Consider the following 13,816-nt stretch of genomic DNA (forward strand, 5'->3'; position numbering starts at 1 on the left):
AATTACCAGCCCCTTAATGCATTTATGTTAAAGCACAGAACCAAAACACAGCCATTTTAAAATGAGTTACTAGAAACCATGCATTGTCCCTTTTCTTATTTAGTGATCTCATTCTTCTCTTCAGGAAACAGTTCTGCATCTAGTGTCAACCATCATTGTTAATACCATGCAAAATCCTTGTTTTTCAAACCGGCAGGGATGTGATAACCTTAACTATGAAGTGACTTCACATTTATGGGGCTGTCATAAAAATGGATGCAAACTGCTAATTATTTTCAAAAACGTTTTCTGCTCACAATTTGTTTGAAGGGTATAAAAGCCTAGCTGCCTCGTGTAAGAATCCTGATATCCTTGTCTGAGATCTATTGTGAGGGTGACATCTCTGCTGCATGACTTCCCATGTCTTCTGCAAGGTGTTGTCTGGCTCTCCTCAATACACAGAAAGGAAGTAATCAAGTGGAGCTGGAACAGAAGTTCACGACTGGAGGGGTGGGTAACCGTGCTTTGACAGAATTATATCTATGAGCTCTAAAAATAAACACCTTCATTCACTTGCTTCAGCATTTATTCAGTGAAGTGGCGTGTAAAATGGTCTAAATTTCTATTGTCTTACAAGATCACGCCGAAGATATTTTACCCTAAAGGTTGATTGATTAGTTGTCAAATAATCACTTCCACCAGTTTTGTGTTTTTCTCCCTTCCTCCCAGGTCCCCGTCCCCGCAATCTTGTCCCCAGAACCCCTTCAAGGTGAAGTATAGAAAAACCAGGCTTTAAGAGTGGAAGGATATGACAATTACCTTGGCCTTTTTCAAATACCTTTACAGACCTTGTTCTACATCACCTGCTTTTACAGAGGAAGGACCAGAGACAAAGGTTAATGATTTGGTTAATGACATGCACCTAGACACCTATGGGAGTAGCTATTAAAGGCACTCTTGGGGAGCTGGGCCATTTTCTTAAGTGAAAATTTCCCCTCGTTTAACTTTTAAAAGTCTGGATTCTGCTACATCAGGTTTTCCTTAAAGCTGGCACAGCAGTGCGAAAAAGTGCTACTTCAAGGTGGGTAGACAGGGTGGTGTGGAAGGTGTCTCAGCTTTTCCGATCTCTGAGGCTATAACTATAGAACCCAGTTTATAGATTTAACTTACTACCAAGGGGTGCCTTGGCCACTCTGGAAAAACCTAACTTAATATCTCCTGAGCAGAAATGACAACGCAGGCACACACGAGGCCCTAATGTTCTCGTACCAACAACATGAACATTTCTGTTATTTGGACGGATGTTTAGGGATTATTATTATTATTTTTTGGTTTCTTTTAGTAAGCCGGAAATGTCTAGAAACAAAAACTTGATGACTGAAAATTACGAATTTTAATGTGGCTGGATTCAGACTCACCACTTCTCCTGCAGAGAAGCTCTGTTGGGTTCTACTGAGCACATGGCGTGTGCCCACAGCTCAGGTAAACGCTGCGGAAAATCACCAACTCCATCATTTACAGATTTGGCCATCAAGAAAAACATCTGGTAATGCTGGGGCTTTTGAAAAGCAAAAGGATAAGTCCTTTCTTTCATATTTAAATTTCCATGATGCATTACACTCATAATAATAAGAACGCCACATTTGACAAATTAATTGGCTTCCAACTAGCTTTCCCCTTTTATCAAATAAGATATTAACCTCTAAGAATAACATTAATCCAGAATTGTATGGAATACTACTAGCAATAATCTGCAGCTGTTTTAACCATTTACATACTGGTCATCTTCTTGACAATTTGACATTTCCTAAAGGAATCAACTAAGATTCAGTATTTACAGCTTCACGTTATGCTATTTTTTTTTTCCAGAAACTTTGCAAAAACCAAAATCATTAGATTCTTTAAGATAAAACCTTATTGATCACTAACTACTTCATTTATTAACGTTATGTTCTTAATCCACAGAAATCTAAACTTACAAACTAGGACCATTCTAAAACACCTATCAGACTGACCTCTTCAAGCACGCTTTTGTCGCGAAAACTCTTGTGTGGTCACTGCCCACTTCAATTTTTAGACGTTTTGAGTTTTTTAAAGGAGAAAGAACAATGGAAAAGAGAAGCATAGTCGATAATCATTAAACTAAGAAAATCTTAATGAATTTTGATCATTTTAATAAATATATATCAAGAAAACCTCACTTTATTACAACAACACATTCATATACAAGCATCTATCATCTAAGTTTTGAACATCAAATGTTTATCAAATATTGAAAATAAAGGACAAAAACCTTACTAGACTATTTAGCCATTAACACAAGAACATGTTTTAAAAATTGGTCCTTGAGGACATTGTCCAAATTATGATCCTACTCATACACTGTATGAATGAGACCTATATTTAATATTAATAGCAATAAAAAAAAAAAGCTTTATCTTGGAGAAACTGGGAGGACTTACTTATTTCCTCCGTTTGGCGTTTGGTTCCTGTGAAGTATTGTCTAAGGAAGCCCAAGTCAGTCAGTAACCTTGGGAATTGGAACACAGCTTAGCAGGAAGAATTGGCTAGAGTGGAAGGAAGAATGGTCAGAGAGGGGCACTCTGAACTCTCTTGCAAATGTACAAATCAAAGAAATTACTGAGGAAAATGCTGACTAAATATACACTAGCTGTTGCTGACTGAGTCCCATTTCTCCAAAATAACTTTCCAAAACCTAAAATCTTTACATTCTTTAAGATAAAAAAACCTTATTGATCACCACATCATTTATTAACATTGTGCTTCTTAATCAACAGCCAAAGTCATATATAAAAAAACCACATGCTTTTATAATCTAAACAAGTGAAATGATGCAAAACAGATTAAAATATAATGCATGCCACTGGTTCATGAACTTCATTGGACAAGAAAACCAAACAAAATGACCCAAAACCCAAAAAACCCAAACCCCAGCAACACAGACCGTTGCCATAGAAAAGCTCAAGCAGCTAGTGCTGATTTCCAACAGCTCTCTTTTGTTTCTTCCATCCCTTTCTAAAAATGCCAAATTCAAAAGCAATTGGGCATCAAAAATAAAGGAAGAATAGAGATGTCGAATCAAAAGTTCAACGCAATAGTTCGAAGGTAACGGTATCCAAACAATATTGATCCACCCTGTTTTTTTTTGTTTTTGTTTTTTTCCTGTTTGTTAAATCCCTGCTGTAACTCTGATTTATCCTTAATTTTCACATTGGCAAAAATTAAGATAAAGTAAGGCACCAAAAATCGCCCTGTATAACACTTGTCTAAAAGCCTCACCCCACACCACAGGCAAGAGGAAACTTGCAGAGTACCCTCTACAATTAGTGCTGTCCTCGCCCCTAGATGGGTGTGTTTCATTTCCGGTACATCCTATTTTCATTTGTCACACAGACTGTTAAGTACAAGTACTTAACAGCACCATGAAGCTATTCACCTAGCTCCCTGTCTTGTCATGTATTCAGAAAAAAATACTGTATCATATAGACGAAGCAGACATCCTTTGCTGGTTATATTGACTTGTTTACCAAATAACTACCCAATTAATTGGCAAACGTTGAAGTTTCTCAGCTAGTGACAGGCTCCTTGGGGGTAATGAAAATATCACAAGGGCACATTGTCCCTCAGTCTAATCTACTGATCTTTTCTGTAAGAAAACCAGGATAGACTTTTAAATATTAAGTCAACTGTTATCTTGGTAAAATCACCACATTTATAAGTAGCTCGCTGATGCCTACTATACAGATATTTTATGCAATCTGCTTTCCAGGTATTACAATGGCACGGCATGTTCATGGCGTAATTGTATCAGTTGTACAAAACTAGAAAATCCATTCAAAGTAAAATTTATGAGAGCTAATTGATCATGCTGGGCATGCTTCAAAGTTTCGGTGATAAGACGGCTCATGTTCTATTTCCTTTTGCTGCAGCACAGTTTGTTATTTGGTGACGGCTCCTTTTTCCGCAAGGACTTTTTCCAAGACTCACTTACATTGTTTTTGTCATTATATCCAGTCTCGAAATAATCATAAAATTGGCCTTTGCACTCAAAAGCAAGGTCATTTCCCACAGGTTCATGGCTCAGGGGGCCACCATCCCTGCCGGTGTCATTATTGGCTTTCTCATCATTTAATTTGGCCTTTTCCTGAACACCAAGTGACCTGACATTAGTAACAAAGATTTCGTTGGCAGGTATCTGGCCATCACCCTTGTAAATAGGTGCGCTGCCTACACCAAAATCCACCTGGTGGGAACAACTCGGTAAAGGCAGAGGGGGAGCGGAAGAGGAAGATGAGGAGCAAGAGGTGGAAGAGGAAGGGGAGGCAGTGGTGGAGGCACTTCCGACATTAGCATTAACCGAAAGGGGTAAATTTAGGTAGTGACCACCACATTCTTGGTAAAAGCAGCAGGCATGAAACTTCTCACACTCCTCTTTGGCCATCCGCGGTCGTTTTCGGTAAGGACAGTCTTGAGCCATAAACCACTCTTGGGCAGAGGTGCCATTAAAAGAGCAGGCAGGAAAGCACCAGTTATTCTGCATGATAATTTCTCCATGGATCCTTTTCATCAAATTGTTTATAAGGACAGATCTTCGGAGGTACACTTCAGGATCATCGATAAACTTTAGCTTTTCTAAGGACATATAAAGGATGTGGGCTCGTTCCTCAAAAATTGAGATGGTCTAAAAATCAAAAAAGGAAGAGAAAGCTTAGGAAATGGACTACATAAAACTATCATCACAGCCTGTTTCTTTCCTGGCAGTTTCTGGGTCTGGGCATGTTGTGGTCCTGTGTGTCTCCCCCACCCCCGTTTACTTAGAGATGCTGTCCCTCGTGCTGCTAATGTCCCCATTCCTGACTCACTCGCCTGGCCAAGCACCATGGAATCCGGCCACAATGCAGACCTCAGCAAGGACAGGTCAGGCTGTTGTCTCTTTTAAGGAGCAGTGAGGGGGATGCGAAACACACAACAGCACGCTCTCAGAAGTCAGGAGAACAGTTTCTTTGGCAGGCAGAGAGCTAGTAACTAGAAGGGGGCACCACGAAGGGTTCTGGGTCCTGGTCATATTGCTTCTTGAGCCAGATGTTAGTGACATAGATCTATTCACTTTGTGAAATTCATCAAGCTGTGCTCTTACGATACTTGTGCTTTTATGGGTGCATATACAAATACATGCACACACACACACACACACACACACACAAACACACTCATATTGTACATCAACAAGTGTTTTTAAAGAGATGCCAAGATGCAAGTCCTCATGAGTATACTTCAAATCCTGGCTTCACCATCAAGGAGCATGAGATCTGGCTTTCAGTGCTGTCCCTCTTTTCATCCTCTGGGTTTCATACTTGCAATTGTCCTTGCTCGACAGGGGGACAATGATAAGGAAGCAAGCTCAGAACCAGGAAGGATCTGTCAGTTGAAGGAACAAAGCTGGTGTCCTTCTGGGGACAGGCAGGAGAATAGATTCAGAGAGAAAACCAGAGGACTCACTCCTGAGCTGGGTGATACCATCACATCACTGTGTGATGGTTGGTAAAATCCAGTGGCAATTGGGAAACTGCTACAACCACCACACAGAAACTAAAATGGAAATGAACTGCTTGTGCCCTGGGGGCCAGCTCTTCCAGCTCATAAAAAAGCCAACTGGTAGCATTACCTGAGGAGCTGTGAACTAAACCAGCGCAGGCTGACCAAATGCAGGGACTACACACACAGGGCAAAGCCCGGCCCCTGCCAATGTCTTGATGAGTAGGGACAAAGCAGCATCTAATGGATGGGGGTGGGGGTGGGGCTAAGAGGAGACAGCTAGATGAATCAAAAAACTAAAAATGCTCTCTGCATTTCAGACAACGATGGTCTTGGGTTGATGAAATCATCAGCTATTTTTTGAAGGAAGACAACCATAAGGAAAAAGAACTGGTATTTGAAAAGCTTAGGTGTCCAGTTGCATACTTCTATACCCTTTTCGGATCCTGTTATTTTCTTCTAACACGTGCAAAAAGTTAGCTTTGGTCTTTTCTCGGAAATGAATTATGTATTTTTAACAAACTAAACATATGTAATGCGTGTACAATGAAGTGCATGCTTTCATGCACACATTCAAGGGAGGGTGAGTCCACCCCTAAGGGGTCGGGAAAAGCCCTGCGTAACCACCCCCATGTGGGCACACAGAAGTGGTACTGGCCACAGGAGAGAGCCCAGAGTGGGGACCATTCGCAGAAGAGCTAGTGTATTTCGGGACATGTGAAAACGTGGAATAACCATAACCCTTAACACAACTTGAGAAAAATGAAGTCATTTGTAAAAAAGATGTTCTTTGGATTATATAATTTTGTTATTTCTGGGTAGAGGAGCTCCCGTTGGCTCTTTTCTTCAACTCCTTGTGAAAAATAACACAGGACCCAAAAAAGTGACAACAATTAATATGGCTCTGATGAGTAGTGGCTCATTTTCATTGCTTGGGTGGAACAATTTAATTTTTGGAAATGGATCAAGCAACTGTTACTAAGTATCTTAAACTCTTAATAAAAATAATGACTATTAAAAAAACATACTTTATGGCTACAGCTGCTGAGTGGTGGGTGAAAATCCTCTTCTTCCACATACTTCCTCTTAAAGTATGTGATCTTGGATGCTGTTATAGGATTTGAAATTCCCCTGTAATGTGATCCTGTGGTAATAAATCAGATATGACAAATGACATGCGGTTTGCCAGAGGTTCTCCAAACAAAATACTTTCCTTTTCTTCTAGGAGATAACTTGGCTACGTATTTGTCTGTACATGTGGTGATTAAAAATAAACACTTGTTTTAATAGTTGCTATCATACAGAATCCTGCGACCCAGGCCAGGCAAGGATTTCTAGACAACTACAGAGGAAAATGACATATTTCAGCATTTACTAAATACTCAGACCCTTAATTCTATGCAAAGGCAAACAGCAAAATTCATAAAGGGAAGGAGGGTAACAACTCCGAAATATTAGTATTTATTCAAATTGTTTAATTAAATCCATGATACTATAACACCTCTGTTCAAATGTATACATATTAAGCTGTAAGCACTAAAAATCAAACAAGTTTAAAATATTATTGGCTCTAGGTAAGGAAACAAATGATTATCTGTACACTGGAGTTATAATTTTTTCTTTCAAAATATGCAATTTTAAATTAAAATTTTGGGTAACTAAAGTCCTTTCTGCTCTCAAAAATGTAACAGGTCAACCATGAATTCAAGTAGGGTCTAATTTTTAAAGACCACAGCTTTTCATGCTTTTTAGCAGAACAGACATCACAAGTAGTTATTTTACGTTGCAGGATTTTTTTTTTTTTTTTTTAACTGTTAGTACTACACAAATAACCAAAGGAACTTACCTTAAAACACAAGAATAAAGAATGCAAAAGAACATATTTCTATTTTCTGCTGTGAGATATTTTTCCCCAGAATACCAAACACCAATTGTGTGCTTAATAAAAAGAAGCGACACATAAGCTGCGGGTCCAAAGTGCAGATTCTTTTTGTCTCGTGAGATGAAGATTTAATTGTCGAGCCCACCAGGGCTTGTGCAGCTCTGAGAGAACCATACAGTTCCACAGGGTTGAAAACCAAAACTCCAACTGAGAGTTTCAAAATCTGGTTCAGTTCTCTTAAAAATACAGACCCATGACCTACACACGAAGCAGCCGTACATGTCCAGACTCAGATTTGGATGCAATTTAAATATCACCTGTGGTCCTCTCCCTGGAGCCCTGGGCTCACTTCAGAGAGGTGCACAGGCACCCTGAGAAGTCCCCAGAGCAAGGCTCAGCTCAGAGGGGTGCACCAGACACCACCCCATCCCACCAGTCTGGCCTCAGAGGGCAGCAGGGGAAAGGTCAAGAGCAGTACCTGCCAGTGGGGGACCGGTTCCCCGGTCTCCCTGCAGAGGAACCTGGGCTGGCCCTGGGGGGCTTGGGCCTCCGTAGCTGTCAGCCTCCCACAGTGTCTGGTACCCTGCAATTTCAGCAGCTCCTTCCGAGACAATGGGCTCGCAGAATCTATTCATGGACAGAACCAGAGTCATCTCTGACAGCCTCAGATCTGAAAAAAACAGAAAACAGCCCTAATCAAGAGCCAGCCAGGGGATGGTCTTCGCATCTCCGTCCCTTTGCTTTGGGAAACTTTTAATTCTTGGTCCTCCCCTTCACCCTGAAACATTTTATTATTTTTTTTCAAAGAAAACCTCAGCAAACTCTTCTTGCTGCTATTAGCTCAGCCTCTATGTTCAGCAATCTGCATTTCATGGGCGGATCTTTAAAAGCCCCTTTCTTATTGTTCTCAGATTCCCTTCAGCCCTCTTCCAGACAGCTGCTTTGCCTCCTAAACACATTTTCCTTCTGACCTTCCTGCAGAAAATGTACCGCTAGGAGGCAAGGCCAAAACCCTTGCGCTTCCTTTCTATTAATAAGGCAAAATCAATTTTCTAGTCAATCCCCTGGGAGTCTCCTTTGATGAAATCTGCTAATCAATCAAAAGCAAAGAGTAGGGGAGGCAGAAATCTCCACCGGAATCCCTACTGACGCTCTCAGCTTTGGTCTGCTCTGCTGCCCTCCTCCTCTCGTTTCCGCAGGGCCAGTTCCTCTACAACATTCTGGGGCTCCCTCCACTTTCTTCTCCCAAAGCGAAGCAGACAGAGACACACTTGGTAGTTGTTTCCACCAGCCCTGATCGGCCTGAACTGGATCTGCCTCCAGTCAAAACACTGAGAGATGAAGACAGAAAATTGGCTCCAGTTTCAAGCCGTGAGTTGCAGTCCCACAGGAGCCAAGCACAACATCAACGGAGCAGGCAGAATATTAAACAGGAGCCAGGGCTTCAGGGCCAGAGGCAGCCAACAACTCTTTACACTGCAAAGCCCAGACACAAGGCAGGAACTTTCCAAGAGGCAACACATCACTGCCCTTCTCCCCAGTTCATGTTCTTCCCTGTGGCCTTTAAGGAGACTGGGAACCTCTCTTCTCTATGATGTGCTCTGGGCTCCTCCGTAATCCAGGTGGGGGGTGGGGCATTTCAATGGTGGACCAGAGTCTTAACTTGGTCCTAAGTAGGGCTCAAGGTAGGGTCAAGAGTGAGTTCAAGGGAGAAGAGGGTCTGATACTAAAGTAAAAAGACCTGGGGGCCATAGATCAGCGGTGACAGCAGAGTAGCCTCAGTATCTTATTAAAATGGTGCCAGTTCCTTTAGAAGAGCCAAACTTCCACTATCTCACTTTGCAGTACAAAGAACTGTCACAAAGAGTGATGTCAGGCTTGCTTTCTGCAGATTGACTGTCTTTCAAGTAGACACTAAGGGTCTAGTTCATGCTCTCTTCTCCAAAGTATATAGCTTGTAATGTTTTGGGGAAAGGGTGAATCTCCCATTGTCTCGTGGGAGACTATTATTACCTACACGTTATACCAAGGGTCCACTTCCAGGTAAAAGGAGGAAAGACACCAGGAGAAGGGGAAACAGCTTCATTAAAGGGACAATATCCTTCTGGCTAACAGAGCAGCTCTTGGCAGCATGACTCCACCCTTCACCAGGCTTCTCTCTGAGACCCTAAATTCCATCCCAACCACTGAAGAATGAAGCAAGGCCTTCTGACAAACAGTGGAGGTGTCCAGGTCAGTGGCTAGAATTAGGACCCAGCTGATTGGGGCTTCTAAATCACCTACCCCTTCTCTTTTTAAATGCCCTCCAAAGAGGCAGCAGCTAGGACTTATTAGAAAATCTTATTACAAGAGAAACAAAAAAGAGTTTCAATTAATTCCCTAAAAAGAAATGGTGGGACATGTCATTAATTTTGCTCTTTGACTCATCAACCACAAAATTTAGACTACATTAATTTAACAAACTACACCATTCTGTCTATCACCCCTCAAACTTGGCATCCGAACAAGGTATCAAACCTCATGATAATTTATTCCCTGGGAGGCTCTTATGAAATAGTCCAAAATGAAATTCTTAACCTATTCTAAGACAATTGTATCCGGAAGTGCTATTGCCAGGAACAAATGAATTACAGCTTCTTCTCAGCGTCAGTAGCCCTCTCTTAGAGACTGTAACAATGTTTTCCACCTTGAAATTTACACTCCTTTTTGTGCTGGATTCTGGGAATAAGATCCAAGCTTTTTGCCTGTGTTGAACTTTTATTACATCTAAACCAAAGCAGGTTGACAAATTCATGCCCCTTCAGGAAGCAAAGCCTTTGCAGGCCCCTAGAAGCAATTACCTTTGTTTAATAGGACATTATGTGGGCCCTGAGCTCTTCTTTGTTAGTAAGAGTTTGTTTATATTTTAATGACTTGTAGCTGTTTTGGTTGTTAAGGGTGTCAGGGTTTCTATTTGTTAGTATTGTTTCCAGTACACGAAATTCTATCATTACCCATTTGAACTTGAAACATGGCAGAACTGTTTTTATCTTGGCTTTTCCCCTTTATGACACCCAATTTCAGTTAAATTTTTCTTTTCTGAATTGGAAACTTTTACACACAAAATCTTAACCTGGAGAGGCCGAGTTCCACAAGTGATTTAATAAGTCTGAATAAAATATAAATGAGTTGTCATTATTTGGGAGTGGGGAGGACATTTTGAAATTGAGTCCCCCTAGTCTATTTAGGACTTAACTCTGGATGTTAACAAATTAAGAGGGCAAGTTTAACGTTCATGAAGAATTGGGAGTGTGTGGCGCTAAGCACCAACATGTCACATGATTTTTTCATTTGTGTTATATGTACAGATCCAAACTGTCATTATTCTTTGTATGATAAGATTTACCTTATAATTCTACTACTGAATTCAGATGTTTAAATTCACAAATCTGTGTGCTGTTAATATTAGATATAGAAAAAAGATATACATTAATGGTAAACTTTTTTTTTTTAACGTCAGAGGTGAAAGGATTCAAAAGACGGGTGTTCAAGTGTGTTTTGTCTACACATGGGTTTAAAAAATAAAAAGGTCCTAATCTTTTATCCTCAGGCTCCTGCGTGTCTGTTTTGTCAGCCAAGTAGATGTAGTGGAATGACACCTCAAGCATTGCCAGAAGACTGAGGGCTAAAATGTCAAGCTTTTTCCCCAGCAAATACTCACAGTAAAGTTACCAGGCATTTCTTTCTATGCAATTTGGTTTTTCCAGATGACTTAGGCTTGTTCTTCCCTAGGAGCCCTATTGATGCTAATAGGAGTGGCTGGCACATAGAACAGAGTAGGTCCAGATTCAGCCGCACCTTGAACTTAACAGGGGCTCCTGGTCATTCTTTGCCCATCCCTCCCCCATCTATCACTGGAAATTCGAGAACCTTTGATTAAGAGCATTGCAGCAGTTAGAGGTCTTATTCCAGTACTGAAAAGCAAGGAAGTAAAGGGCTGCTATTTTCAATGCACCTTTGATGCCACCCGTCTTAAATGTCCTGCCCACGTGGAACCACACCCCTGACCTCGACACTGTTCCTAGTAAGATCTCAACGACTCAACCAGCCCTTGGTGATGGTGGTGGTGGAAGGGGCTGGATGGGCGGAATAAAAGCCTTCAACCCTTCTTAATACACAGATGTCTCTTTTCTGCCAGTCCCTGCATACACCTGTCTGCCCTGGGAAGTAAGTACATTCTCAGCTGTAGCTCAGAGAGGCCAGGAGCTTTAGGTCAGGTCCTGGTGCTGGGAATTCGGGTCCTGGCCCTGAGGGGGACAGGGGTGGGGTGGGGATGGGGGGGGGGGGGCTGCTCGAGTGTCCAAGACCCGGCCCCAGGTCTCTCCATCCCAGGCCCAAAGCCTGAGGTGGGAGGTTTGGAGAACCGACACCCTGCAGGCTGGCAGCAGCCACCAGGTCCCTGCTCCCGCATCAGACACCCCCCCGGGGGTCCGTGCGGAAGCCTCTGACGCCCGCTCTGGGGCAGCAAGCAGAGCCCTGCCTGCCACCGGCCTCAGGAGAAAAGTAAACAACACCCCAAGTGTCTGGGAACAAAGGCAAGTTGTCTTTCCGCGGTGCTCGAGTCCTGCGTCTCTCCTGAAGAATAAGAGCTATTATTATTCTTTCTTTTCTTCTCCTTTTTTTTTTTAAAACCAAGTTTCCTTCTAAGGGAAATAAACACCAAAGGTAGGATTCCAAGGAAGTGACTCAGGGCAGCGGGCGAGGCTGGCCCCGGCCCGCGCTCCAGCCCGCAGCGGATCCCGCCCGGCCCTCCCTCCCTCGCCCGCCAAGCCCACTCCGCGCCCGCGGCTGCGGGAGCGCCCTGCGCATCCGTAGGACCGGGGCTGTGGGGACACGGCCGCACCTCCCGCCGGCGTCCGCCCAGTCCGCGCCACCCCCAGCCTCTGCCGCCCCAGCCGGACACTCGGGAAAGTTGCGAGGGAGGAGGAGGCGGGAGGGGAGGAAGGGAGGAGAGAGGCGGAGGCGTGGACCAGGCGGGCAGCAGCCGAGCCCGCCGGGGAGGTGAGCTGAGGACAGAGGAGCCGCCACCGCCCGCAGCGCGGCTCGGCTCGGCTGCGGCGAGGAGGGTGCGGGGGCGGAGGTGGCGGAGGACAGAAGGTGTCAGCTCCTGCAGCTATTCCTTTTTCTTACAAACGCGCGCTCCTGACATCCACCATCTCTCCCTCCCCACCTGCCTGGCGCCGGCGTCCAGACCTGGCGGCATCCCTCCTACCGACTGACCCTCGTCCCCTAGGATAAGGGATTGAGTGGCCACCGAAGACCCTGGGGTCTCACCAGACCTGCGGTCCCCACCCGGTCCTGGACTCCGCCCGGTGCGCGAGGGCGGCAGCCGGAGCAGCCAGGGAGGCGGCGGTTCCCGCCCCGGGAAAGGCGCCCGCGGCGCACCCCAGCCCCGCGAAAAGCCCGCGCCACCTACGTGCCCAGCTGTGCCCTGGCCCCACGCCGCCCCGGGTCCTGCTCCGGCCGGCGCGAGTACACTCGGTGACCCCAGCGCAGTCCCGGTGCCAGGAGGGCGCGCGGGAGGCCGCGTGGGTGCCAGTCCTGCGAGCAGACGCCCAGGGATCGGCCTGGGCCCTTCCGCCCTCGCTGCCCGCGAGCAGCCCGGCTCTTACCGCGGGGTCAGCCGGGAGGCGGCGGCCGCAGCGGTCCAGCTGCTGTTTGTCCGCTCCGGGCTCGGCGCCAGCCCGGCCGCCAGTGCACAGTCGCGCGGGTCCCGCCCCGCGGCCCGCTCGGCGGTGGCCGCTGGTGCGCGGCGGGCGAGGGTCCGGGCAGGTCCCGCCGCCGCGACTGGGGCGCCGTGCTGCCGTCGCTGCAGACGGTTATGGTAATGAGCGGCTCTGTCTAGCGAGGAGCGTGTGAAACCCGTCAATCCTGTTTGCCATTTCCCCGTGGATTTCCGAGGAGAGGTTGTGCAGGATGCCCCCAGGGTGAGAGAGGGAACATGACAAGCGCGCCCGCTCTCCCTCCCTCCCTCTGCTCCTGCCGCCGCCGCTCCTCAGGCAGCACACGGGGCGCCTTCCCCTCACCCCCACCCCAGCCCGCCCCCTGCCTCCTTCCCGCCCTCCCTCCCCCCTCTCCTCCTCTCCCCTCCCGGTGCCCGGGGACACGCGGGCTCAGCTCCAGCCGGCTGCCCAGACCCCACGCGCTCCCGGCTCCCGCCCTAGCCCGGGGGGCTCGGTTCCAGCAGAATAATGTATTCACTCGGCAACCTTCTGAGATGTCTTCTCTCTCTCTTTTTTAATTTGGTTTAGTTTTGTTGTTGTTGTGTGTGCGTGTGATTAAAAAAAAAAAAAAAATCTATGCCTTTCCCACCCTTTGCAAAAGACTTTCTTCTCCTCTGCCACAGCAAACGGAGATGAG

The 13,816-nt window shown here is 45.3% G+C and overlaps 1 protein-coding gene across 3 annotated transcripts; it reads right to left on the minus strand.

Moving 5' to 3' along the window:
- Nucleotides 1-2,136: 2,136 nt before the first annotated feature.
- On the minus strand, nucleotides 2,137-13,457 carry SERTAD4 (SERTA domain containing 4). Of its 3 annotated transcripts, none has more exons than XM_019714501.3 (4): nucleotides 13,069-13,457; nucleotides 7,896-8,087; nucleotides 6,564-6,679; nucleotides 2,137-4,681 (listed from the first exon to the last, which is right to left on the minus strand). In XM_019714501.3, the coding sequence occupies exons 2-4, from the start codon at nucleotides 8,068-8,070 to the stop codon at nucleotides 3,911-3,913; spliced, it is 1,062 nt and encodes a 353-aa protein (XP_019570060.2). In that variant the 5' UTR covers nucleotides 8,071-8,087; nucleotides 13,069-13,457; the 3' UTR covers nucleotides 2,137-3,910. The 3 variants fall into 3 exon arrangements, with proteins under 3 accessions (XP_019570060.2, XP_019570061.2, XP_019570062.2); XM_019714502.3 differs by lacking the exon at nucleotides 13,069-13,457 and adding an exon at nucleotides 12,873-13,052; XM_019714503.3 differs by lacking the exon at nucleotides 13,069-13,457 and adding an exon at nucleotides 8,568-11,715.
- Between the last annotated feature and the right edge of the window lie 359 nt (nucleotides 13,458-13,816).

The sequence above is a fragment of the Rhinolophus sinicus genome, chromosome 11 (genome assembly GCF_057876585.1).
Source record: "Rhinolophus sinicus isolate RSI-liver-muscle chromosome 11, RSI-T2T, whole genome shotgun sequence".
Taxonomy (NCBI): Eukaryota; Metazoa; Chordata; class Mammalia; order Chiroptera; family Rhinolophidae; genus Rhinolophus; species Rhinolophus sinicus.

Coding starts and splice junctions, on each gene's coding strand:
- SERTAD4 (XM_019714501.3), bottom strand. CDS start 8,070: ATGACTCTGGTTCTGTCCATGAATAGATTCTGCGAGCCCATTGTCTCG. Junction 6,680..7,895: donor AACCGGTCCCCCACTGGCAG/GTACTGCTCTTG, acceptor TTATTACCACAG/GATCACATTACAGGGGAATT. Junction 4,682..6,563: donor TCAGCAGCTGTAGCCATAAA/GTATGTTTTTTT, acceptor TTTGATTTTTAG/ACCATCTCAATTTTTGAGGA.